This window comes from Lissotriton vulgaris, chromosome 5 (genome assembly GCF_964263255.1).
Source record: "Lissotriton vulgaris chromosome 5, aLisVul1.2, whole genome shotgun sequence".
In the NCBI taxonomy this organism is placed as follows: Eukaryota; Metazoa; Chordata; class Amphibia; order Caudata; family Salamandridae; genus Lissotriton; species Lissotriton vulgaris.
This window is the reverse complement of record NC_141693.1, coordinates 1,617,947,047-1,617,975,001: the sequence shown is the minus strand read 5'-3', so window position 1 is coordinate 1,617,975,001 and position 27,955 is coordinate 1,617,947,047. Positions and strand designations below refer to the sequence as shown.

General features: G+C 45.1%; 1 protein-coding gene across 4 annotated transcripts in view; it reads right to left on the bottom strand.

Annotated features, from left to right (window-relative positions):
* METTL17 (methyltransferase like 17) overlaps positions 1-27,955 on the bottom strand; it is a 192,799-nt gene that overhangs the window by 56,507 nt on the left and 108,337 nt on the right. For all 4 annotated transcript variants that reach the window (XR_015296048.1, XR_015296049.1, XM_086923766.1 and 1 more), the window contains exons 5-6: positions 16,888-16,969; positions 15,602-15,675 (exon numbers count right to left, since the gene is read on the bottom strand). Coding sequence is in view for 2 of the 4 variants with exons in the window: in XM_086923766.1 (XP_086779892.1) it covers positions 15,602-15,675; positions 16,888-16,969 (156 nt within the window). In the remaining 2 variants the exon portion in view is untranslated. The remainder of the gene's footprint in view (positions 1-15,601; positions 15,676-16,887; positions 16,970-27,955) is intronic.

The window sequence follows — 27,955 nt, the reverse complement described above, 5'->3', positions numbered from 1 at the left end:
CTTTTACCGTATCTGTGTTTTTTTTTTGTTTTTTCGAGCATCTTTTCAACCTGAGAGCCAAAGAGATGCTCACCATCAAAAGACACATTTAGTAAGTGATGTTGCTCCTCTGGTTTAAACCCAGAAACCCTCAGCCATGCATGGCGCCACAAAAGAACACTGGAATTCATGTAGCAGGCGGCTTTATCTGCGGTGTCGAAAACACATAGAATATTAGTATTCGAGATAACCTTTCACTATGCCTCTTATTGCGGACGACCTTTCTTGGGGTACTGTTCTGGAAAACGTTCTACCAAATCTGCCGTCATATTAGAAGTGCAATCCAATTGAGTTGGCTATTCACTGATGAGTAGAGGAGTGTGCTACCGCACTTTTTCTTCCAGCACCTATTTTCTTGCTCTCCCAATCAGGGGGGTGCATCACCAGTGCTCTGGGTGCTGGAACGCTTTCTAGCAGGATGTATGACCAGGGTGTCAGAAGGTAACTAGCCACAAATATATAAACGATCACTAGGGGATGCTTTATATTTCCTATTTTCTTTAAGTGTGATCATTCTTGACTGGCTCCTTAAAATCTTGGCGGCTCGTTTGAGGACCCCTTTTAGCACTAGAAGATATTTGGGTGTGTGTTGAGTGGGGGAAAGGCTTTTCAACAAGGAAATCATCTTTTTCCTGCTGCATGTGTAGCTTGACATTGTGAAACGTGGCAGCAGTGGGTAATACCTCATGATATGCAGTGACATTATCTAGTGGGGAAGGTTTAGCAGGATACAAATCTGGGTCTGCCTCTGCAGGGGGTTCAATATCACAATCATTCCAAGAGTCTGAGCCATGCGGGTCATAAGGGAGTCTAGGACTGTCCCCGTTCCCTGAGTGCAAAGAACCTCTAGGTGAGTGTTGTGTTGACGCCACAGGCAACACCGGAGATATAGGAGGAGGAGACAGAGGAGGAGGAGGAAGGGAAGGTAAAGGAGGAGCAGGAAGTAGTGGAGAGATAGCACTGTTGTGCTTTTTAGGTCGAGCCTAGCCCAGCGCACATGCGCTGCTCTAGGAAAACGACCTTTCTGAATCACTCTGAACTTTTCACATGTTTGTGCGTGTTTTTTTTTTTAGCATTTTTTCTCTTTGCGTGCGTCTTCATTCAAAAAAAAAAAAATTATACCAGTGGGCCTTCAAGTGCGAAACGTTCCCGCTATCTTTATCCAGGACCCAAAATTCAAAACAGGTTTTGCCCATATCGGCACTACCTGTTCACGCCATTGGATGGTGCTTGGTATCGATACAGCGATAGAACATAGCAAACAAGAACTGGAGGAGATTAAGGCATTAGAACAGGCCATAAGAGAACTAGATACTTTGGCGGATGCCAAAGCCTGTCTTGAAAAAATTGACCGAACTATTCAGGACTTCGAAGCTTTTGAAGTTCACAAGAAAACAACCAAAGTAACTAAAGATATTAAGAACTATAACAAAGAAAAAACTTACCCCTACCTCCAGGAAGATTTCTTCACTGTAGGCCCCCAGGAACAACAAAGATTTCCAACAGGTACCTGGGGCCGCTTCAAAAACAGAGCCCCTGTTACTTTCTCAGTCTCTTCAGCCGAATCTGACGGCTCAGACACAACAGAAGGTCCAAGCACTTCAGCCCACAGTAACCCCCTTTTTTAGGCAGGGGTCAGCAGAGAAACACAGATCCCCCCAGAGGCAGAGGGAGAGGGAGAGGCAGAACCAGACCGAGGTACAACTTCACTCCAGGGGAGCGCCAAACCAGGAATCGCTTCTACCAATGGGGCTACCAATACTAAATACGGAGTTACCCCCTCAATCCAATATGGAAACTATACCCATATTCAACCTCACCAGTCACCAACTAAATTCTACAGACATCTCCCTTCTGAGTAGAGGACTATCCTTTGTCCCTTCAGAAAAACCCAATTGGTTCAACATTCAGTCAGAGATTTTTCACTTCTTTAGAAAAATAAGACTGCAAGCTTTCTTTAAAGACAGAGAAGCCGTCCAAAAACATGACACTACAGGACTGCGTCCTAACTCTACTTTCAACCCACCAAGTGGCACTATGCCACCTGAGGTGATTACTTTTGAACATCTAATCCTTAGAGAACTGGATAACATGAAAAAAGACTATAGGTTTACACCATACAATATCAGTAGAGAGGAAAGAAACAGCCTCACAGAACTCAGACAGAATGATAACATCGTGATAAAACGTGCGACAAAGGGGGAGGGATCGCAATTCAAGACCGCGCCTCCTATGAAGCTGAAATTCAGCGTCAAATTAACAATACAACACATTACGAGAAACTAAGACATAATCCTACAAAAGATATCAGTGAAACAATCCAGCAGATCACTAAAGACGCCCTAGAGGACGGTTACATTAGTAAAAATGAATATCTGTTCCTTAACAATAAGGAACCCCGGACCCCAGTACTGTATACACTTCCCAAATTACACAAGAACCTGAGTGATCCACCAGGGAGACCTATCCTTTCAGGATGTGGTTCAATTGTAGAACCGTTAGGGAAGTATATTGACTTTTTTTATAAAAGATTTGGTAAAAGACACAGCTACTTATATCAAAGATACAACACATCTAATAAATCTTATTGAATCACATCCATACCATCCTGACTCAGAACTCCTTGTCACTCTAGACATAGAGTCATTATATACTAATATTCCCCAACAGAAGGGGATGGATGTAATTCGAAAACACCTCAATAACCGACCGGCTCCTCACCAAGTCCCGACGGACTTCATAATGAACCTACTTGAGATCGCTCTTACCAGAAATTATTTCATTTTTAAAGATACCTACTACAGACAATGCAAAGGTACCTCTATGGGGGCTATTTTTGCCCCAAATTTGCCATACTTTTTGTAGACGATCGAGAATCTAACATCATTCTGACCTCTGGCAATCCATATCGTGATAACATCCTTAGTTGGCGTAGATACATAGACGACGTGCTCATGATCTGGAAAGGGGATGAAGGCACACTAAGAGAGTATTGCGAGTGGCCTTCCCTACGGCCAATTCCTCAGAATTAGGCGCAACTGTAAGTTTAAACAGGATTTCTTTTTAGAAGCTGAAACCTTATGTTCAAAATTGATGAGTAGAGGCTACCCCAGAAAGCTGGTAAGAAGAGCCATGAAAAGTGCTTGGTATGCCCATAGAGATCATCTTTTACAACCAAAAAAGAAAGAACCCCTAAAGAGAATAACCTGTGTGACAACATTCAGTACAGTTAGTAACAAACTTTGTAAAGTAATTAAAAAACATTGGCCTGTACTGTCCCCCTTAGAACTTCATACAGGGACGCCCCTATTCTCCTTCAATAGGGGCCGTAATCTCAAATATCATTTAGTGCGAGCTGCTACTATAACCAATAAAAACACCACCATAGAGACATGTCTGAATCTTCCACCTATTGTAGGACATTACAAATGTAACAATTGCACTGCATGTGATTTTACGACCAATACTAAAGTGTTTGAATATGAAAATTGTAAACATAAGCTGAAATCTTTCACTAACTGTAACTCAAAAAATCGTTATATACTGTATTCAATGCCCATGCCAACAACTGTACATCGGCCAAACCACGCAACAGATAAAGACCAGGATTTCGCAACATAGGAGCAGAATTCGCTGTAAGGTGTTATCTGCACCCCTAGTGGAACATTATGTGGAAAAGGGACACTCAGAAAACGATTTACGCTGGCAGGTTGTTGACCAGCTTTTGCCCAATGCAAGAGGGGGCAATCAACAGACAACCTTGAATCGCCTTGAGTGCAAATGGATTTTCCTGTGTAAAAGTATTGAGAAAGGACTCAATACTCTTGATGAATGGAACAGCTGTGGCTAACTCATGCTTATAATTTTTAGAACTATTGCCACCAGTGACTTTCATGCAGTATAATGTTTGGAATTGTCTTTGCAGTTCAAAGACAAAAACATGATTTTTGCTTGTTGCATCATTGAAATGTTATTGTGAAATGTATTGTAATAAGAATTGCAGACGCTTAATATTTCCACCCAAAGTTTATACCTAATTTTGCGCAATCAGTACACTTCCCTGCCAGGCATGCGCGTAGTGACATCCCCAGGCACATGCGCGCAACTTAAACCTGCTCGCGCATGCGCCAACTAAACAACCAGGAAGTAAACAGTGTTGCGCGACCGAACGCCGAAGCAGCGAGGCAGAGATAGCGGAGCCGCGTACCACGGAGATTAAGTGAGTACCCGCGCCGTTTTCGAGAATGCTCCTACTCCAGGCACAATTCTACAGTTATGCGGTAGTATCTATTCCCTAATGCTACCTTCGTTCTTTGTCCTCTGTTCCCGCCGGGACGTTTAGACAGCCATTATCATCGGGTAATGTTCCTGCACTGGCTATTACTTATAAGCATGTCCCACATTTAACCTTGCTTTAAAATCACTTCCCTTATGCTATTTTAGATCCAATCCGGCTCATATTTATTATTTAACTCCTGCGACCAATAACTGAATATTATCGGTAAATACCCCACTACCTATTGTTTCTTTTCCAAATAATTTCGATTAAGTTCTAACTTTTGGTTTATCTTGCTCACAGGAAATGTTGAAAACTTTATAATTAGACCAAACCTCACCCTGAATTAATTTCTCTAGCTTTGACAAGAACACGCAGAGTAAGTTTCCCACCATATTGTGATATAACCCAAATCTTCGCGGGGACAACCATATGCCTAACCCCCTCCTCCTCTCCTCCCCCTCCCTTTTTTCAGGCAGTTGGATTTAGTCACAACAGCCTAAGAACTTTTATCTCCAATACCTGATGGAAAAGAATCCAACCATCCTTGCAAAGTAAGCGTGCAGTCACCCCTTAAAAATGCGCGTAAATAACCCTACTTTTTAAGGAATCCTCCCGCCCAAAAAAGCGCGTTTAATTCACGGTTGACTATCTCTAATAATTTTATAAAAATGTGCATGAATTACATGCCACTGGGAGCACCATATCACTTTGTTTAGAAAATCTTTGTAAGGCCATAGTATTAAATCTTCTTTACTTCATCATTTTTTCAGGAAAGCTCACGTCCTGATGATGATCTAGAATTGTTTAGATCGAAACGCCGTCGACCCATTCGAGGAAACTCCCCTACCTTACTGTATATAATTCTTTGGGGAATACCCTTCTTTGTGACACCTTGTATATAGTTTTTTTAATAAATTTCACTCAGTCACTTTAAGCACCTTGTCACATGTGTGAGCACCTGAAAAACATAATTGTAAAAACATAAATAAAGTATTCTATATGTATGCTACCTTACAAAACTTTCTCCCAGGATTAATTCTAGTACTATAGTTATACTCCACCTTACGAGGACCTTTTGAGGCCACCCAAAACCATTGTTTTTCTTATCATTCATTCAAAAGACAGCATGCAATTGGGCAAAGGCGGGTGCATTTACCACCTTTCCAAGGAAATGTATCCGCCCACGGCTTGCAGTTACGTGCAGGGTCACCATCTGTTCAGGATCATGTCACCATCTGTTTTTAATTCGTGCGTTCACCACGCTGCCGTGCTCACTCGCCCCCCCTTCTCTCTCGCGCGCCATTCTCTCTTGAGCCATGCACACGCACAGCCCTGCCAATGCTGTTATGCTGTTTCTCTGGGGGTTTCGTTATACATTATCTTATGTTTTGGCCTTACATAACAGTGACCTCACTGGGAACTATCATGTGCGAGTATTTTACTTCTCGTTTTGTGCCAGTATCAGAAAACAGCTATAACAGAAATATTCCTGTGCGAGCTCCTGGCTCCTTAGCCATAAACTATAAACCTCTAAGGCCTCACTGCAGCAGCTGAGCCTCTGTGCTTGAGCACTCCCAGCCTAGCACGGGCCGTCAATGCAATTAGAGTGTGGAAGGCCAGTCACATAGCGTTGTGCGGATGAACCACAGAAACACTGCCATCAATGCCTACCCACTACCGATACTGGTCTCCTGTGTTCCCACGAAGCCACGCGCCTGCGCGCCCACGCACCTCTGTGCCCTGGAGCGCGCAGTGCTGTGTCTGTGGCGCGCACACATCACCAAGAGCATTCGCGCCGCCGCTGTATTTAGCAAGTGCTCCCTCTTGCTAAATGTCTTTTGTTTTCTAGAGTGCGGCTGTGGGAAGCCCAAATCTGCCCGCAGCCACACTTTAGAAAACAAAAGAAATGCAGCACCAAACACAGCGTGTGCTTTTAGAATCACTTAAAAGCACACGCTGTGTTTGTAAGCTTACACCACAATCGTCAGGGCATGCATAGAGAGCGGTTAGGTAGTGCACACAAACTTGTCCCCAAGAAGGAGCTCAAAGCGGGCTGGTGCTCCTAGCCGTGGAGATGGCTGTAGGTGGAAGTGTATTCCTGTCCTTCACTAGCGGCTGCCGTCTTCCTCGGAGAGAAATACCGCACATGTGCTCCTGTTTTGTAGAATCAGGGGCCTGTACCAAGTAAATGTGACTTAGAAAAATGTCCTGTGTATTATTTTTTTTTAATTTAGGAGTTATGCTGCTGCCTTAATAAAAATACAGCAGTAGTTTAGATTATTCTAATCGCCATTAAAGTGATTTTTTCCTTTCTGTTGGCTTTTTTGGGGCAGTTATTACAAGCGAGCAACACTGGCTATATCGGATTGCCCTATTTCTTTTTGCGACCTTTAATCAAAAATACCGGCAATTTCGATAACCATGCCTCTGCCCAAAGTTAATTATTGGTTTCTAACACTTTTCTTACTCCATCACTAAACCCACCTACAATGTAACCAACGTTACAGTTTCCAAATATAACATTGTCAGTTGCTGGAAAATTTTAAGTTTGACACGTTTCTGATCAGCAGATGAGCTTGTGCGGGTCTTAATTGAACTATTAATTGTTTACCAATCCCCCTTCGTAGGTTTTTATCCTGCTTTGTGTGATGGTTACCACAGGCTCGCATTACACCCACAATAGCTAAACTTTTATATTTTATGCTGCCTGATCCTAACACAGCTGATAGAGCACCCTCGAGTCTATTCCAAGGGGATGGGAACAATTTAAAGTCACATGAACTATGCATTAATTTCAAAGTACATGGCAGGGTTTGTCGGTCCCCTCAGTTAAGGATTTTACAATTCCGATTTTGTTTACCAAATTGCAAAGTAACTTAAATGGTAATACGTCGTTATAAGCTATACTTAGAAGATTAACTATCTCCAGGAGCATGAACATATGGTGACGGTAGTCAGTGGTCGTAATTTTCATCTACCACTGAAGGAAATGCTGAGGCCAAAATTTCGGCTTCAGATCTTTGTGTCTCTAGTGGGCGTTATACCACAGGACTGTCGTGTAGGCAACTTCTGTGCAGCGATTTCACAGTTTTATTAGAAAATGTAATATTTTACTTTGTTGATTTTTATTAACATTTTTATTTGTTGTATCCTTGCCAAGAAAAGTTTTGCATTAGGATGAATATAAAATGATACGTAAGCACGTAGGTGGATGATAGTTCCTTAAATATGATTGAGTGGATGTTGATGACGTGAGACAAATGTGATATGACGCAAAAAATAAAGCATATTAACCAGTTGCATTCTGTGTGCATCTAATTGCCGTTTTCATACTTTTAGGTTAATGCAAATAAAAAGGACACCATCCTATTGCAACCAGGTGTCTTTACAGTACCCTCTTGTGCAATCAGTCCTTAAAATAGCAGTATAGAAGTGCTGGCACGCACTTTCCAGAATACCGGATTGCTCCTGAAAAGTGACGGTACTCTCCCACACAATGTGTTAAGCAGTGCAGGTCAGTGGTGGCTGGTGACATTTGAAAGTGGTGAGGCGTAACATTTCCTGATGAGTGCACAATGGCGAGCGAGCTTGACCGTGATACGGAGAGTTTGGTGGGGTTGCCCTCCAAAGAAAATTTTGAAAAAGAGATGAAAAATGGTGCACTTTCCAACAAATTTGAAAAAGCAAGAAGGGCTCCTAAGGTCTAGCAAGGGAATGTGCCCCCTCAGGAGAGTGGTCTGGTGGACCAGTCTTGAAGGCTGAACCTGGTTCCCCAGTTCCAAATTCGGCAGCTCTGACCATAGTGTCACATCCTCTCCTCCACTGAGCACCACACAGCCCCATTGATCGAAACTTGCACTGCCTTCAGCTACAACCCAATTGTGGCCCGCTATAAACTCCTGGATGCGACACAATTCAAATTACGCATTAAACAAGAGTAATATCCTGCCTAAAAAAAAAAGTTACCAAATCATGGAAAAAGCAAACACTCGTAGGAAATGAAAGTTTAAGTAAAGCATGTAAAATGTAAGCAGGAACAACATGGTTACCTTGACGCTTTTACATGAATTATTCAGATATCAGTGAGTGCTTTTGCCAGCGGCAGAGCAGAAGTGGACACTGTCCATCTTCTCTGGGCAAGAAGGAAGAGACAGAGTCCTTTTCCTTCTCTACCCGCCCTGCCACGAACGCCGAGCCTTATCCGTGGGCCTTGGCTATTTCTGCCATCCTGGGATGCATGTTCTAAATAAAAAAGCAGGGGAACGGATTCTATCAAATTAAAGAAGCAGGGGCACGCCATGCCTTGCCGATCCCGCCCACTTCGACCGCTGCATTTGTGGTGCTTTTAGGAAGAAAGCAGACAACTTCGAGGGTTAATCATTGTCTTGCTACTAGAATGGCTGAGCTAGAGTTCATGAGGTGAATCAACATGATTAGACAGAGTCACTACAAAAAAATGTTTGAGCTTGGAGTCCGAAAAGAAAGGGAATCTGTTGGACATAGTTTGTTTGGCAGTGAGAGGAAAAACCCCGGCAGAGGTGCATTTTCATTCTATTGCTGAAAGATTTTTAATTCCCTTCTCCATGTAGCATGCAGAATATTCTAATGAAAGCTCTACTTTTATCTCTTGGGGTCCTGAATCACATGCACTTGGAATTACCAATACCATTCCCTTTCCCTGAAAACCTAATTTTTGACCCCTGAAATGATGTACCCTCAGCAGCAGTTACCGTGTGACAAAGCAGTAAGACTGCGGCTCCCCATCCTTGTGGAGAAGGTGGTAGCTGAGGTAAGGGTTGGGTAATGACCTGAATCTCTCAAAATCCATTTTCCAAGAATTTTTTTTCTTTTTGAGAGGTAAAGCAAGGTTAATTGATGGTGAGACTAGTTAAACAACGATGATTCGAAAAGTGTGGCAAAGCAGATTATTTCCAAAACAAAGTGTTTTGAAGTATATAAATGATTATTGCTTTAAACCCAGGTCATACAAACAGAATGTCTGAAAATATGGATTATAAGCTTGTTTTTAAAAACGCCTCCAACCTCTGCCGGTCACACTTAAATACTTGTGTGCCGCTCTGTCGACAATCAAGTCCAGGGATCAAGTGATAAGACCAAACTGTGCCTCCGGTTCAGGTAAGTACACATGTTCAGAGGGCACGGCAGGGGTTGAGAAGTTGACTGTTTTGTCAACAATCTCTGTCCAGGCTGATGCGGGGGCTTAGGAAGGAATGGGCCCAGCAGGCTGTAAAACTATAACATCCTGCGCAAGAGGCTCAGGTAATGTGACTTCTCAGCTGGGCGGTGCGAAAAGGAAAAGCAAAGCTACCACCCACTGGTGTGTCCAATGTTCAAAGCATGTGTGTGCTTCTGGTCACCAAAAGGATGGTGTGATTGTGGGAAAACAGCAGGCAAGACCCGCTTCATGGATCGCCCTCGTGATGGCTGTTACCCCCAGAGTAGACGCACAGGAAGGCTGGTTGGGGCACAGCTAATTGATCTGTTAATTTCTGGCATGCCTGCTCAGCGCTGTTCATGAATATTATATCTCTGACGCATAGCATTTTAAATTTGAAGGCACAGTTGCATGCTCTCATATGTTAGACAATTTTAGCATGCTGGTGCTGCCTCATTGGCAGCGTGCCTCAATTGCAGTATTGTCAGAGGGGCGCTAGAATATGTAACTAATGCATTTTAATGCAGTGATGCAGACACTAGCATTAAAATGTGTTAGTCCAAAGCCTGATGCTGCCCTACCCAAACCCAGCCCTGAAACTGCAAAAAGTACAATTTTAATAACGTTATTATAATTGTATTTTTCCTGTTCAAGGAGAGCATTTGTTAAAGTTTTCATGCTAATCGCAGCGCCCATTGTGAGCTGAAATTAACATGAAAACTTGAACAAATGCACACAATCACCCCACAGCCCAGCTCTATTAAGAAAGGAAATGCAGCAACATAGCTCCTAAGGTTTCGATTGCTATGTGGGATGGTTTCAAACCTGCCTTTAACACTGTTCACGTGGATCTGCATGTGAGGGAATCCACCATCTTTTCACTTTTTAATGCAAAAGTTTGGAGTGATGTTTGGCACTGCACCCACACGTGCACCTGGTTACTGGCGCACATAGCTTAGGTTGCAGCGCACATAGACCTTACACTGCCGCACAGAGAGGAAAAAAATTAGAGGGAACATTGCTGGTCTCCCTTACTCAGTTCTGCATTTATCTGACCCTTGACCTCGATCTGTTGTGCTCTGTATCCTCACCTCGCCCCCCCCCTTCTCCAAATGTCACCCCCCTTTTCTTCTTGCCCACTCCAGGCCACTATGGACCCCCTTCAACGGATGTACGTTGTTACGACGCGTGGTATTACCACGCGTACCGTTACAACGCGTATTTTACAACGCAAGTCGTTACCACGACTTGCGCTGTAGGGGTGCGGACTTACGAATAGTTTAATTTACTATTCCAACACTAGCCTACGTACAGTAGGGAAGGTGTTGGAATAGTAAATCTACTATTCCTTGTCCTTTAGCGCCCTCCAGCTTAAGTCGTGGTTACGACTTGCGTTCTAAAATACGCGTTGTAACGGAACTGCGGGGTAACATCCGCGTCGTAAAGGATGTTCCCCCCCTCCACCCCATGCTCCTCAACATTACTCTTTCTCTCCCCCATCTTGTGCCCTGGGACTGAAAGCACTCTTGGCGTGCACTGCGTTCCAACATGGCAGCATTATTACGAATTTGAAAAAAGTAAAAACGTACAAGTTGAGTTGCAATAGCTAAATTATCAGTTGTACATCTTATACAACTGTCTCGGTGGCGCTTTTCTGATGCAGTTCATATTTTTAGCCCATTCGCTGTCATGCTAGGCCCATTGCTGTTCACTTGTAGGAGAAGGAAGGCAGCAGAATCGTATTTTGACAGTGGTGGCAGAGGTAGAGAGGCCTCTGCTTAAACACACCGCCCCCTTCTTGCAGACAAGAGCTTTTAAGCGGCTCTTGGAGTCCTTCCTCGGCCCCCACCCCTAGCTGCTCTGCAGGCACAAAGTAGGCTGCATGTTCGCACTCAATGCACAGAAATACACTGCAGTTGCCCATCTCACAAGGCACATACAATAATATAAAACATAACTAAAAACTTACAACATCCCAAAGGCGAGACCTATTGGCTACGCCAATACTTGTTACGCCTCTTGAGAGGACCGAATGATCGGGTAAAAGTGCCTTTAAGGGGTTTATTTGTAGTAATTAGTTATATTATTTCAGTACATTATTATTCAGTGCAAGAGTTTTACATCAACTTGCTAATTAATTTCTTGTTTTATATAAATCCTATGCAGCATATAGTTCTCGAATTCTCAGTTTTTTATAAAATAAGAACTCATGACTAAACATAAAAAGATATACAAGAACACAGGTGTATATAATAAATAACTGTATCTTTCAAAGTTCACAAAGGGTGCTACACATTTAAACATACAATGCAACGAGAGGATAACGTAAACACTTGGTAGGTCCTTCAATGTCACAATTGTATACACTTTTACTCTCATAAATTATTTTCCATAAAAAAGTTTTGAATTCGACGTTTCAGTCTCTAAGCATTCGTCCATGAGACCACTGGAGTCTCTCAGTTACTAAGTATCAGATGAAAGACTGTCAATCCTGCGCTTAGTGAACGAAATACCAGACTGAATAAACCCTCTTTGGAGAAGTAACTGAGAGACTCCATTTAAAGATTATCGAAGATCCAGATAACTTTACTATTTCTCTGGGGACCATTTGGATATTAAAACAAAAGGCACTGAATAACGATTGCCCTCACCTATATATAGAAGTTGACAACAACAACTGTACTGGATTTTTGGATCAATTCAAAATCTTTATTTCGGTTAAAACAAACCATAAAAGAGTCATAAGCATAAAAGCAATACAATCTCTTAAAAACAACCACCAAGTTCAAACAATATAAATTTCCAAATAAAAACAGATCATAGAAAGCCATGGACATCAATACAATAGTTTCTCTAAAAAGAGAGGGTAGTGCCAGACATTTTCAGTTACAAGCGCACTATTACAGTTGGTCCATCCTAATTTATATAGTGCAAGCAAGAAAGAATGCAATATTAAAAAGTTTGGGACAATAAATACTAATAAATATTGATAATAATAAATACCAGGTGCTGTTAATAATTAATATTGGTAGAATTTTTTTAAAACAATAAAATCATGTACAATTTAGAGGGTATTACATCCATTACATATAGCGAGCTAGAATGTTCATTTGAAGTAAAACTCAGGGGTCAACTGTATTTTACACAATAGTCCTTTAGATGGTCTCATGGACGAATGCTTAGAGACCGAAACGTCGACTTTAACACTTTTTTCCCGGAAAATAGTTTATGAGAGGAAAAGTGTATACAATTGTGGCATTGAAGGACCTACCAAGTGTTTGCGTTATCCTCTTGTTGCATTGTGTGTTTAAATGTTTAGTACCCTTTATTAACTTTGGAAGATAAAACTGTTTTTATGTACACCTGTGTTCTTGTATATCTTTACCTGTTGTGCTTTAATCATGGGTTCTTATTTTATAAAGTACTGACAATTCTAGAATTATATGCTGCATATGAGTTATATAAAAAAAGAAATTAATTAGCAAGCTGATGTAAAACTCTTGCACTGAATAATGTACTTGTGATGGGGTGGGGCGCCCATCCGAGGGACAGAATCATATACCCGACTGGTGGTCAGTCGCCCCCCTTACACCTGCTTCTGTCCTCTCTCTACAGCACCCTGCTCCTGCTCCATACTCCCAGGAGGATTGGCACATAAAGGACACCGATCCCCTTTGGAATTGCAAGGAGTTTGAGAAGTATGGTCTCTTTAACTGGGAGGATCGATCCGACGAGACCCCTCCCCGGTTGAACGTCACGGCGTCGGCCCCGTCATAAGGGGGAGGACCCCAGGAAGCGAAGGACGACGTTTCCCAGGAGGTTGGAGAACGAGAAGGTGAACTAAGGAAGTGGACGAGACCAAAGAGCGAGGAGGAAGAGGACGAGACGGACCCAATTCAGAAGACCAGAGGGGACCCCGAGAAGCCAGGAGGCCACCGTCTTCAAGAGTCGCCCCGCCACGCTCCCGCTGGAGGAGCGTGGCTCCAACAGGTACGGGGCAAAGTAGCGGGTTGGGTGGGACGGCGTGTCCAACCTACTGACTAATAACCTGCATGTAAATACTTGTAAAGCCCGTGTAAAGTCTCCAGAACCCCTCCCCTCCTCACGAGCACTGTCGAAGCACTCCTTTCGTTTCTGTAAATATCAGGTGACCACTTAGTTTCCCTCACTCCCGGTCCCTGTCTCCCCAGAGCCCAAACGATTATCTAACCCCCCCCCCCCCAACCCCCTCTGTCTTTCCTTTCTCTTTCGGCTGCCGAACTGGACGGAGGATCTACCTACCACCCCTGGCCCACCCAGGATCCTCTCAAGAAACCAGCCACGGGCCCTTTTGCCCGAGAGAGGATAACAAGCCGAAGAAGGAGGTCTTACACAAAAATAAAGCCATCTCTTAAATCACTACTCAAAGTCTCTGACTCAGTCACTCCCTCCCTTTCCACCCCGTTACAGTACTTAAATAATATAACTAATTACTGCAAATAAACCCCTTGAAGGCACGTTTACCCGATCATTTGATTTCGCCCAGGCCCTCAAGGGCAGATTGGGTTTCCTATTATTTTTGATTATTTTCTTGGGAGGACCGGCATTGGTGGGTTGATGCCCTCCTTACAAGTCAATTTACCCTTGTGAGGAGGAGGGTCAGTCTGAATATATAGATGAATATATATTCTCTGTTGTCGAGCATTCAGATGTTCAGAAAGCCACTCTATGATCGGCTGCCAAAAGTCCTTGGAAGCTGAAGCGGAGGGAGCAGTAGAGGAGGGCCTCAATGGGATGGATGGTCACCTATCAGTGTGCGCCAAGCACGATCTTGGCACCAATTGCTTCAGATCACCCGGCCTTTTGTCAAACTCGACTCCAAATATTCCAGTGCCTTGGTTGGTTGGTCAATGGTGCACCTCTGGATCCAGCGCCGAGATAGCAGACAAGACTGTATTATAGGAGGCTGAATGTGGAATTGGTATCCGCTCCATCTCGGAATGCAGGTGTCGACTATTGGCAGTGGCACACCAGATACCTCATAGGCATGGAAGCTCAAAGCTGACACCTATTGGTGGTGATTAGGTGGAGCATCAGTACTCACAACTATCGTTGGTTGCTGCTGGTTGGGCAGAGGTTGTTAAGCCTCTATATCCGTATCGGAGTCTGCTCTTTCCAGTGAGAAGGCTGGTTCCAATGCAAGACCTGGAGCACCTGATTTCTTCTATACCATACTCCTTATGCTATCCAAAGACAGCTGGCGTGTCTTCTGCTTCTTGTCTGTGTGCCATGGTTGCTGAGGCAAGGATACAAGCGCGTCGGTTGCGTAGTTTTTGTGTTACGGAACACAAGACATACCAAAAAGGAGTCTTCTGGGTGGGCGGGAGTCAAACAGAGATTGCAAGCTTCATGAAGGTAGGACTTCGGGTACTTGGCGTAGCAAGTAGAACAGAATCTAAATAGAGTCCATTGCATCACATTGTCAACCCAGATGGTGGTAGTCTAGAAGTATTTTATTGCGATGGAGTCAAACAAAACATGACAGATATAAACAGGCGAAGAAAGAAACAAGTTGTACACGTCCGAGCTCGTCACTATATGGTGGAAGAATGCACAACATGTGTACTTACAGCTACACATGCCGTGAACATTAAAGTTATCTACTGTAGACCTGGTACAGAGCAATAGTTAGAAATGAAAACGTACACATTCTTCAAGAAATTCTCAGAGGGCAGCAGCATCCTCATCACATCTCAATTAGATCCGGCTGTTTCTATTGTCCACAAAAGATAATAGAAAACAATAGCTAGCACTTCATCAACCCTTCCTAGGTGGGGAAAGATGCCTGCAGCATACGAAAGAAAAAGGGGATGATGAAGGAACTAGAACACACATGCCTTAAATGCTATCAGGACTTTCTCAAAGTGTCCTGCAAGATCTATACATTCCTGACTGCTTGTGGTGCTTTTGAAAGCACACACAAGCCAACAAATATATATTAAAAAAATCTTTGATTTGCCAGTACGTTTCTAGACAAATGTAAATAGTGTGATTTGCCTCCCACTTTTTATTTTGTGAAAATAGAGATCCTATCAATTCTTTAACAACAATCTTAAAGGAACCCTTACCAAGTTACTGAGCCAGTTCCAGAGCCAAAGTCCAGCAGTGTCTGTGGTACAAAATCTGGCAACCGCTTTTTAATCTGCACAGTAAACAAGCACAGCAGTGAGACATACTTTTATTACCTGATTATAATGACTTGATTACAATTATCAGGCCAGCTAGTGTACATCTGCAACATGCACGGTCCCTAATCTGAGTTCCTGCTGCATGTGAAAATGTCATAGAATAAACCATAATTAGTGCACTAAAGTATAGAACTAGACCATAAAATCAAAATACCTAAGGAATTAGAAATCCTATATTACACAATGTCATGCAATAGTCTTGTTCGACTCCTGTGCAGTAACCTTGTTGCTCATTCCTCAAAGGGCAACAATCTTTTCCATGAGCAACAGGCTCAGTCCGCTGCTGTATGTATCAAAGTCCTTGTGTGCTTACTCTGAGTAGCAACCCATCAAAGACTTCACCTAGCTCACAGACAAATTATGTAGCAATGAGAGACCATAGCGAGGGAGACCAGAAGTCAGGCAGGGAGAGGGCAAATGAACGAGACAGACTAATTGACAGCATTGGTAAAGTGCAACACATCCAAATGGGTTTCATGGTGGTGGTCTTCTAAACTAACCAGCCATCAAGTACTCAAAGAAGGTAAAGAGTGAGATATAGAGCCAAACATGTTTACATAAGCAGCAGTCTAGACAATCTTCTATAGAGAAGAAGCACCCACCATGTGAACAGAGGTGGTACTTGGGTAAAGATAACAAGGCCTACTCTGTACAAAAAAGATTAGGACAAAGAAGGAAAACCTGTAACTGTTAGTTTTACGTAAACCAGGGTACAAGGATTTAGGCATTCGGCAAAGAAGAGGCAACCCATTCACAAGTGTAGGACACATGGTCTCTTACTGAGGCCAGTAGTAGCTCAGAGGGTTGCTATGGTCTCTTTAAGCAGACACCACATGGACAGTTGAGTTTGGAGTATAGGGCATTAGAGTAGTCTAATATGGGGTTAATGTAGAAACTGACCACTAATATTCAATGTTTTTCAAGGTTGAAAGTGACAGGACACTTTCAGTTCACCTTTCCATTCAGTGTGATGTTGCTGAAGCTGTTCCTTTCAGGTACAGAAAACGAACCAAAGGTTAAAACTTAGAAGTCATTTGAAGGGCAAAGAGTAGCCTGCGGGCTATATGATTTCCTGTTTTGGAAGGCGCCACCCCCAAACCCGGCAAATAATGACATCCTGGAATATAATACCACTGGATAGAACAGAACAACTTGATCTCACTCACCTCATGGAACGCTCTTGAAACAGCAGCATGAACTCCTCCAAACCGTGCTGCCAGGTATAGCACGCTCAGCTCCTTGTCGTACCTGTCAACAAACCATGAGCAATTAAAATACAAGTCAGAGACATTGGTCTAAAAGCCAAATGCATGAGAATCAAAAGGCTGAGAAAACCTAGCATAGAAAAAGACTATGGCATAGCTTAGTATAAAACTACCAAAGGCAGAAAAGCGAGCTGACTGACCCAAAACACACAAGAACGTTGACTGCTCCAAAGTACAGGACATTCTATTACATATAGACATCTATATAACCAAATTGCATTTTGTTATTAGATGTTCCCTTTCCCCTAGCAATTTTGCGCTCATGTTGTTAAAAGTTGGAGGGATTTGTTAGCATGAGCTGAAAGCCATTATGTATTTCTGGCGGCCATCTTGTTTGCCATGTGCTGCCACGTGCTCGCCATGTGCTCTGTCCTCCCTCAGTGTTGACTGCTCTTGTAATCTGCCTCGAAACAAACTATATTCAGCATCTTCCACCTTCGCACATGCTCAGATGAGCTTGCAGCTGTCCTTGCAAGCGCCGAGACCCTCTGGGTGAGTAGTGCGCTATATAAATGCTTTGATTGATTGATTGATTTCTAGTCTGTAAATGTCAGGATGTGTTCACCAGAATTAGCAACTGTTAGCTCCTCCCACTTTGTTGAGCAAGCAGATCTTTTATGCCCATATTTGTCATTTTGCATGCTTACATGTGCCAGGACCTCCCTTTGTTCTTATGCTGACTATGTAAACCTAAGCATATATAAGGCCGCAGTTTTCTGTACTTCTTAGACTGGCTCATTCATTTGCTAAAAGGGGGGTCCCAGTGAACCGTTATACGTTTATCAAAATTACTCACAATACCAATATACACATTATTTGTCAAAGCACACTGCTATTTAATCACAATGAGCTGGCTTCACTATACATTGAAAACAATAATAACAACATGCTCGTCATAGTGCCCCAGGGAGAGCAGGGAAATAGTAGCGTGATATAGTGAGAAGGAAAGGGGATGTGCAAGATAAATAGTAGTGCAAACACAATATATTTCAAATTTACAATACAATAGTGAATTGGATTCAAATCCCTGAGCCAAACAATGGAATAGTTAATATCCAAAATGTCAATCATGTGTATGACGCTGGTACTCAATATCCAGCTCTTCTTCTTGACAGGCTCCTTATCTTATCTTATCTTAGGTGCAATTTATAGAGCGCACTGACACCGTAGGCTTCCTGGCGCTATAAGACAGAGTGAGTGAGGGAGGAAGCGTGAGTGGCGGAAATTTAGCCCAGGGAAGGGAAAAGGTGTATTTTAAGCGATTTCCTAAAGTTCAGAAGGAAAGGGGAGGATTTGATGGAGAGAGGAAGGAGATTCCAAAGCCCGTGAGCCAGATGAGAAAAACGGTGACCGCCGAATTTCTTAGTTTTGGGAGTGACTAACAGATGGCGGTGGGCTGATCGGAGGTTTCGCGTTGGACGGTGAGGACAGATACGGAATTTCAGAAACACGGGGCCGGAGCAGTGCAGGGCTTTGAATGTAAGACAGGCCACCTTAAAAGCTGCCCTCTGATCTATTGGGAGCCAGTGCAGACTGTGGAGTAGAGGTTTGGCCGATTGCCATCTGGGGGTTATGTGAATTAGACGGGCCGCTTGGTTCTGGACAACTTGGAGGCGGTGTACCAAGGATTGTGGGAGACCGTAGTAGATGGAGTTAGAAAAATCCAGGAGGGAGAGCACGAGTGAGATGACCACTTGGGTAAGTGCGGCGGGAGGGAGTAAGTGACGGACTTTACGGATCTTCCGGAGCTGGTACATACAGGATGAAATTACCGCGCCCACTTGGGCTCTGAGGGAGAGTTCAGCGTCAATGATCACTCCCAGGCTCTTTACTGATTTTACCGGGGCTGGGGGGGAACTTAGCTCCGAGGGCCAGAACTGAGGGACCCAGTGGGCATGACTGAGTCCAGGGAGGAGGAGCCCGGTTTTCCTGGGGTTAAGCTTCAATTGGTTCTGGTTCATCCATAATTGGATGTGGATCATGACTGCGTGGAACGTGTTGATGGCATGAGGTGAATTGAGCGGGAGGATGAGCTGTAAGTCGTCAGCATAGTTATAGACAATAATGTCCCATTTCTGAAGAGAGTGGATCAGCGGCCGGAGGTATAGATTGAACAGGAGCGGTGAAAGGGAGGAGCCCTGAGGGACTCCGCAGGACGTGGGGGTTTTAGTTGCAGTATAGGGTCCTAGATGGACCGCCTGAGTTCTTCCAGTCAGGAAGGACTTGACCCACTCAGGAGCGGTGCCCTGGATGCCTGCCTGCTCGACACGGTGGAGAAGGATGTTATGGTCCACCGTGTCGAATGCGGCCGACAGGTCCAGGAGTACGAGGGCTTGGGGGGACCCCGCGTCTGCGTTGCTCCTGAGTGTGTCCAGAACTGCCAGGATAACTGCCTCTGTAGAGTGGGCAGGTCTGAAGCCGACTTGATTAGGCTCAAGGTGACAGGAGGATTCGATGAAGTTTGACAGACATCGGGTGACATGGGCCTCCATTAATTTTGAGAGATACGGGAGGAGGGAGATGGGGCGATAATTCGAAGGCTCCAAGGGATCGGCTCCGGGTTTCTTAAGGAGGGGCGCTAAAATGGCCTCCTTAAAAGATCTAGGGACAATGCCGCTGCTGAGTGACCCATTCAGTAGGGGAAGAATACAGTCAGGTAAGTTGAGGCAGATACTCTGCAGAACAGATGGCGGGCAGCAGTCGTTAGGGGAGCCAGATTTCACACGAGTGGCGAGTTCCGCTAGTGAGATGGGGTTTAGGGCAGGGAAGGTGGTGAGAGTCAGGGGATTGTTAGAGGAAGTGTCCGATGGATATGGCTGGGGAGGGGGAGGGATAGAGTTTTTAATTTTGATGATTTTTTCCACAAAAAAAGGAGTTGAGAGTGTTGCATGCCTCTTGAGTGGGGGTCAGAGCTGGGAGGGTTCTGTCATCTGTTGTGAGTTTGTTCATGACTCTGAACACCTCCTTAGATTTGTCGACTGCTGACGAGATCCTGTTGGAGAAATGTTCCATTTTGGCTAGGCCAATGGCAGCTTTGTATTTTTTACGTGCGGCCAAGTAGGACTGTCTGGCTGGGTTGGAGTAGTCGCGTCTCCAGATACGTTCTAACTGACGTGTTTTTAATTAAAGATGCTTAAGGTCGTCAGAGAACCACCTATGGGAGTTATGATGCCTAGTACGGGGGAATTTGATCAGGGGGGCAAAGAGGTCGCTGGCCGACCTCAGCCAGGATCCGATATTGTGTTTGATTCCGTCGATGTTATCAGAGGAGTTATGGACTGGGCGAGTGTCGGCCAGGGCCGTGAGGAAGCTCCATTTTCGTGAAGAGCCATCAGAGGAGCAGGAATCTGGCCGGCGACAGTGATGGTGGTGTCAACTAGATGGTGGTCGGACCAGACACAGGGGGATATATCTGGCAAGGACAAGGTGAGATGATAGGTCCAGATCTGGTCCAGGATGTGGCCCTTGTTATGGGTGGGTTGGGTGACCGGTTGGGTAAGATTCAGACTGTTAAGAACCTCAAAGAGCTTAATGGCATGGGGGCCAGCGTTGGAGTCATTGTACCAATAGTTTAGATCACCGAAAAGGGCGAAGCTGGAGTGCAGCGTTAGCAGATTGGGCAGCTGTTCGCTCATAGGATAAGTAAGTTATCCACCTCAGGGATGGGGAGGGAGTGGGAGGAGATGGAATTCAGGCGCATAGATATGATGGCTGCCACCCCGCCCCCGGGCCGGCCACCAGGGCGACCGGCGTGAAGAATGTAATAATCAGGGGGGAGGGCAGCCAAAATATCTGGGAGGGACTCTGATGTTAACCAAGTTTCCGTAAGCAGGAGTATGTCAGGATTGTTATTAGACAGCAAGATGAAGATGTCCTCAGAGTGTTTCACTAAAGATCGAGTGTTCAGATATGACACCCTGATGGACGTAGCTTTCCTGATCAGTGTGGCTGAGGGAGCGCGTCTGCATTGGTGGTGTTTGGCAGGGCGCTTGAGGCCGCCTGTGTGTATACGGCGAGTGGCTGTAGGTGACAGCGGGGGGTCAGAGTGCTGGAGTTCTCTGAGGGATTGAGAAGAGTAGGAGATGAGATGGTCAGCGAGGCGTGCCCTAGGGCCGGCCAGGCGCGGACGGGCGCAGACGGGCTTGCCCTTGACGCGCCCTCGGCACGCTGACGGCGCGCCCGCTGCGCTCGTCTGCTGCGCGTCCGAAAGATGCACATAATTTGTAGGCGTGGAGGGCGGCGTCGGTGGCGTGGCCTCACAAAGGGGCGTGGCCTCCGCCCACCGAGATGGCGGTGGGGAGAGATTGTAGGTGGTGGGGGCCGCAGCAGCGCTAAATCCACTACGCTGGACCAACAAGGATGAAGGAAGGCGAGTGCACACAGAATAAAGTGACAATTTTTTAACAATGAGAAAGTTTTGAAAAAGCTAAAATCGCTCTCGGCTTCCGCCTCAAGAGCACAGGTCTGTCTAGGTGCGCGGCGCTTGTATTCAGCGCTTTTATAGGGCGGCGTCGGGGGCGTGGCCTCACAAAGGGGCGTGGCCTCCGTCCTCGCCGAGATGGCGGCGGGGAGAGATTGTAGGTGGTGGGGGCCGCAGCAGCGCTAAATCCACTGCGCGGGACCAACAGGGATGACTGAAGGCGGGTGCACACAGAATAAAGTGACAATTTTTAAACAATGATAACGTTTTTAAAAAGCTAAAATCGCTCTCGGCTTCCACCTCAAGAGCACAGGTCTGTCTAGGTGCGCGGCGCTTGTATTCAGCGCTTTTATAGGGCGGCGGCGGGGGGCGTGGCCTCCGTCCTCGCCGAGATGGCGGCGGGGAGAGATTGTAGGTGGTGGGGGCCACAGCAGCGCTAAATCCCCTGCGCGGTACCAACAGGGATGACTGAAGGCGAGTGCACACAGAATAAACTGACAACTTTTAAACAATGAGAAAGTTTTTAAAAAGCTAAAATCGCTCTCTGCTTCCGCCTCAAGAGCACAGGTCTGTCTAGTCCAAAAGAGTTCTACAGTTGTGGAGTCAGAGCCCCAGTACTTATACCAGTTTTAATCTTTAAAGTTGACAATCTTCAAAGAAAAGTATTTCTTGCCTTACTAGAACCAGTTCTGTCCTCTCTAGTCCAGCCACACTACAGGCAGCGGAGACAGCATTGAGAAAGGTGTCAGTACGAACTCCTCCCACCACACTAGCTCAGGAAGACCCATCAGGATACGCAAGGCAAACCTCAGCGCCCTTTGTGTGAGTGTCTGGAGTGAATGCACAAACAGCCACTGTCAGTCTAAACCAGAAGTGGATTCCACAGGCAGGCAGAGTATGGTTAAGCAACAAATTGGCCACTTTCTAAATGTGGTACTTTCAAAAACGCAATTTAAAAACCATCTTTACTAAAAGGTGTATTTTTAAATTGTTCAGACATCCCTCACTCCAACTTTCTATCATCTTCGCATGGGAATATGCACAGCAAAGGGGTTTCCAGCCAGACCAAATGCTAACCGATGGAAGAGATAGCCTTTCAATAGTGAAACACGAAATGCACAGTTTTCACTACCGGGACAAGTGAAAATATCACTACATGTCCTACCTTTTAAGTACACTTCCCCCTGCTCATGGGGCTGCCTTGGACCTACCTTAGGGATGACATATAGGTATTAAAAAGTATGGGTGAGGCCTGGCAAGTGGGTACACTTGCCAGGTCGACATGGCAGTTTAAAACTACACGCACAGACACTGCAGTGGCAGGTCTGAGTCACATTTGAAAGGCTACTTCTGTGGGTGGCACATTCAGTGCTGCAGGCCCAAGAGTAGCATTTGATTTACAGGCTTTGGGCACACCTACGCCCAATACTAGGACTTACTAGTAAATCAAATAAGCCAACCAAGGAAAACTAATCAATAACACAATTTACAGAAGGAGCACTTGCACTTTAGCACAGATCAGCAGTAGTAAAGTGAGCAGAGACAACAAACTAGCAAAAACCATTAAAACAGGAGGTAAGAAAGCAAAATGACAGGGGAAACATGTCAAAAGATGCCATGTCTAACAGTGCCTCACCATAACAGGAAGTTGTAAGTCAAATTTCTGAAGCTCTCCTAAACTCACACTTTATGATTATTTGGCATGATGTGTCCAAGACAAAGCAATACAGGTCATACAGCAAAATCCGTAGTGACGATCAGTCCAGTTGTTCCACTTTTAATGTATAAACTAAGCACAGCAAAAAGTCTATGTACATTTAGCCAAGATGGGAGCTTTTTTCATATGACCAACTTCCGGAATGATGTGGTCTTCAAAATAAGATAAACAAGTTTTCACAGAACCTTCATATCATTACTCGTTGCAGATATATGGTAAATCTCTACTAGTTCAGACGGAAATCAACTATTCTCATATCTCTGCCCAGTCTTGTCTGTGGTCTGTGCCATGCTCATCTCTATTTGCATCATACTTTACATGTGCCATGCAGCTCAACCCCTGCGGCATATGACTCACTCAGAGGAGAGGTCCTCATTCTGTGGCTGTATCTTGTTTTCTCACCAATCTTTTTCGATCCCTCTTCGCATGGTATTTAGAGTAATGCAACTAATAAACATGCATTCACACATTTATTATTATAGTGCAAAGATAACATTCACATTTAATAACATAGTACAGCAAAAGTGACATGAAAACAAAAATACTGCCTTCACAGATTACATGTAGCAAATATTTACTTTTTAGCAATTATTATACTATACCTAATATGTGTCATAGTCTATCCAGTCAGATATGCTTACCTCAGCACAATCTAAAGAGAAAGGTCAGAGTGAAGTGTGGCTCAATGATTAGAGCGGCAGACCCTGATGCAGAGATCTAGCCCGGGACCAGGGTTCAATTCCCCGCCTCGGCGGGTCTTGGGCTCAAAATTTCACGGACCTGATAATTCTCGCCTCGGTGCCTATTCCAATCATGGAGTCCCACTCTGCAACTCTGGGCAATAGCTTGCTTAATCTCCACAACGGCCCCCACAACGCTAAGGATGCCTGGCCTCCACCTTGGGGGTGCCCAGGAGTGGACGCCTCACAGGGAAAGCCAGGATGGGTTCCATAGCGGTATCGACACCCTTGCGGGTGAGTAGTGCGCTATACAAGTATCAATTTACAATTTACATTTACAGTGTTTGGGAACCCAATATAGTGTAGGCTGGGAAGTGAGGTAATTGCGTATCAAAGTACAAGTCTATATCTGCCAATACCGCGTCCCAATAGGTTTTCAGCTTCCAGCATGCCCAAAGGTAGTGAAGAACAGTGCCTCCTCTATCAGTCTTCGCTATGGGTTGGGTTGCCTCTCTGTAGTCTGGCCAGTGTGAGATACAATATGTTGCAATCTTAGTGGCAGTTTCCACGCTTGAGGTGTTACTGCGGACACTGCGATGTAGGTCTTCCCACTCTTTGTGCATGAGTGAGCATCCGGGCTCCAGTTCTCAGAGTTTCGGTCCTGCCAATTTCCCCTGTGCTGGAGGTGGGTAAGGAGGGTGTAAATTTCAGTAAATAAGTCTTTGTCGATTTGAGATGGAGCCATTTCTCAAACGTGGTGAGTGGTCTCCCAAATCCCTCCTGTATCCAGGGTCGAGTGACACAAACTCAGATTTGCAGATAATGAAGGCTCTCCGACTCAGGATGACATACATGATTTTCAATAAGTTGAAGGGAATGGGACCGTTCACATCAAAGAAGTGCTTAATGGATCTACAACCAGCTCATTGCCATCCTGGAATGCAGTGCGGTGGAGACCAGAGGTAAAGTCTGAGTTACCCATAATAGCCGTGAGGGAGAGGAGACGACGCTTCATTGCGTAGCCATACAATCCATACCACAAGGGTTTCCCTGGTGATTTGTGAAGATTAAAGCTCCTATGCCCTGCATTGCTTTGTAACCAAGGTATCTTCTGTAAGCGGTCCCCTACCATCGCTATGTCCAGGAAGCACCAATGCTTCTCGGTTTCCGGGGGGGCTCCACTCCACCAGGAAGCGAAGCCGTGCCGCTTTATAGTAGTGTGTAAGACTAGGGACCCCCAGGCCTCCCTCCCCCGTAGGGTGGTTGTTCAAATCACGGCACATATGTGGGTGGTTGATTCCCCAGACAAAGCAATTTAGCTCCATCTGCATAGATTTGAGCAGTCCCACAGGTGGCGCTACTGAGAGGGTTTGGGACAATAACAGCACTTTAGGAAGAACTGCCATGGTTAAGGTGGCTATGCATCAAAGCGATGAGAGGCCACAGTCTCTGTATTGGGCGAGGTCTGCTCAGATCTTTGGGAGCAGAGCGCTACAGTTAAGACAGACTGTAATCCAAAAAGCAGCAGTGATCTGGAGCTCCAAATACAAGCTTGATGGCGCTGTCCACATCAATTAGTTTCTCACTGTTCCTGCAGGGGAATGGCACAGAGAGGCTGAGGGCCTGAGATTTCTATAGGTTTATACTGAAGCCTACCTCCTCGCTGAAACTGTAGTTACTCCAAAAGGGACGGCAGGGAGTGCAGCAGATCATCAAGTGCAATTCTAACATTGTCTGTGTATAAACTTATGGTATGCGTGTCACCTCGGAGTTTCCATTCTGAATATCTGGGGGATATCTCTGACTGTCTGTGCCATTGGTTGCATAGAGTGAGAAAATAACAGGGGGGTAGTGGGCAGCCCTGATGTTTCCCTCAGCAGATCGGAAAGGGGGCTGCTAGCTGCCCGTTGACCCATATTGCTGTGGTGGGGCTGCTGTAACAACTAGGAAGCCATCTGCGAAACAGGGTGCCCAAGCCAAAGTCACAGTTGCTTTTTCGTACGGCCAATGAACTGTTTAAACCCCTTTCTCAGCATCTATAGTGAAGACCACCACTTTCCTCCCTTGAATACTAGGCGTAGTATTCTCTTGGCGTTATCCCCAAATTGCTGAAGTGGAATGAATCCAGACTAGTCCAGATCCACCAGGCGCGGCAAGGACGGGTTGAGGCAAGCTGCTAGTATGCCCGTGAATAGCTTGGCATCTATGTTGATAGGCAAGATGGGCCGGAAGGAGCCACAGCAGCACTGGATCTTTGCTGGGTTTGAGAATGACTGCAATCGAGGTCTTCAGCATGGTGCGAGAAGTGTCCCCGCATCAGTGAAGAAATTAAAGAGTTGGTTCAGTACCTACAAAGAAGGTTTGTAAAGCACAGCTGAGAAGCCATTTGGGACAAGAGAGTTTAACGGTTTTCACTGGGAGATAGTTAACATGACCTCCTCGATTCAGATGAGAGCGTCAAGGGAGTGAGTCTGTTGTTTAGTTAACCGGCGGGTTGGGGGCGGGCAGCTCCATGAAGGTGCTCATAGGCATCCATCCCCTTTAAGACTTTCCGGCAGTGTACAGAGAGAAGTAGAAGGTGTGAAATGATGATGTTATTCGTCTGTGACTTAGACCCATTTCAAGTCCATAATACTTGAACCCTTTCAGCCCGACGCTTAGCCTGGAGTTTATGGGCAAATAACCTACTACATTTGTCACCTCCACTGTAAATGTTATGCATGGTGTATTGGCTCTATCCACGTTGATATCGCACAACTTGGCCCGCCCCGCCTCAAGTCTCCACTAGACCCTTGGTGCTTATGTATGGGCGTGGATGACCTAAAGTACCCCCACCTGTCCTTCCAGGTCCTGCTGCTTCTCTTGATGCAGCTTGTTTTCTCTTGCAGAGGTGGCAATCCTCTCCCCACGTACCATTGCCTTTAACATTTCCCAGAGCGTAGCTATGGACGTGTCCGAAGTGTTGTTGGTGTCAAGGAAGTTAGTGATAGTGCGAGTGAGTTTTTGGACTGTCTGGTCTGAGGGGCAAATTGTAATGCAGCCACCAAGGAGCTGTTAGTCACTGCGTGTGTTGATCCGTAGTGTGAGTTCATGTGCTGCATGGTCTTTTAGAGACCGAGGGGTAATATCGACTCCCGCGACCCAAGAATGCAGGGTCGATGATCCTAGAAAATAGTCTATTCTGGCATAGATTTTGTGTACTGCAGAGCAGAAGGTGTAGTTGCGTGTTTGTGGGTGGGCCTTCACAGGTCGCACAAACCCACCTCCCATAGTCAGAGGACTACATCACGGGAGAGGGCCTCGGTCTGGCCATGACGCTTGGCAGACCTGTTCCATTCATTATTCAGTACAGTGTTCAGGTTGGCTCCTGTCAAGGCTGCCTGTTTGGGGTAGTCTAGTGTCTCCAATAGAGCCCACTTCAGAAATGGCTACTGATTGTCGTTCAGGGCATATATGGATGCAATGGTAAAGGTGTGTCTGCCTATTTGTATGTAGGATGCTAATAATCTACCCAGAATTTCAGCCACCCTCCACTCTATAGAGCAGCAAATCAGAATGGCCACTCCTTGGTGGGCCCAGAAGAGAGGTGTTGACTCTGGAAGTAGCGCAAATTCGGCCTATGCCAGTTTAAAGGATCTAAGAGCCACACTGTCTCAAATTGTGGATGGAGAAGAACAGGCTATTGATTTTGCCTACAGGTCATTAAGGGGTCTGAAATGCAACTATTTGATTGCAGAAAGGGCATTGGCCAGTTTCTGGGCCGTTAAACACTTCAGTTTCTTCTTATGGGGCATGCCTTTAAAAATACACACTGAGCACAAACCTTTAATCTCAACTTTTTACATCAAAGAGGTTGAGTGAGCCTTACCACATATTTCCAGGTGATAGTTAGAAGGATACAATTTTAACCTAGAGCATAATTCTGGCCCCAATTATTTTGCTGCGCATTGCCTCGGAAAGTTGCCCCTCAATAAAACTCAAGACTGTGATGGAATAACAACTTAAGTTACGTAATCCCCAATATATATACAATTGTGGAGAAGATAAGAGGTAATGGAAGGAGGGAGTACAAAATGATTCGACTCAACTCAAAGTTAGAGTATAATTTAACCTTCAGGGTGACATTAGGAGATACTGGGAGGTGAGGAATAA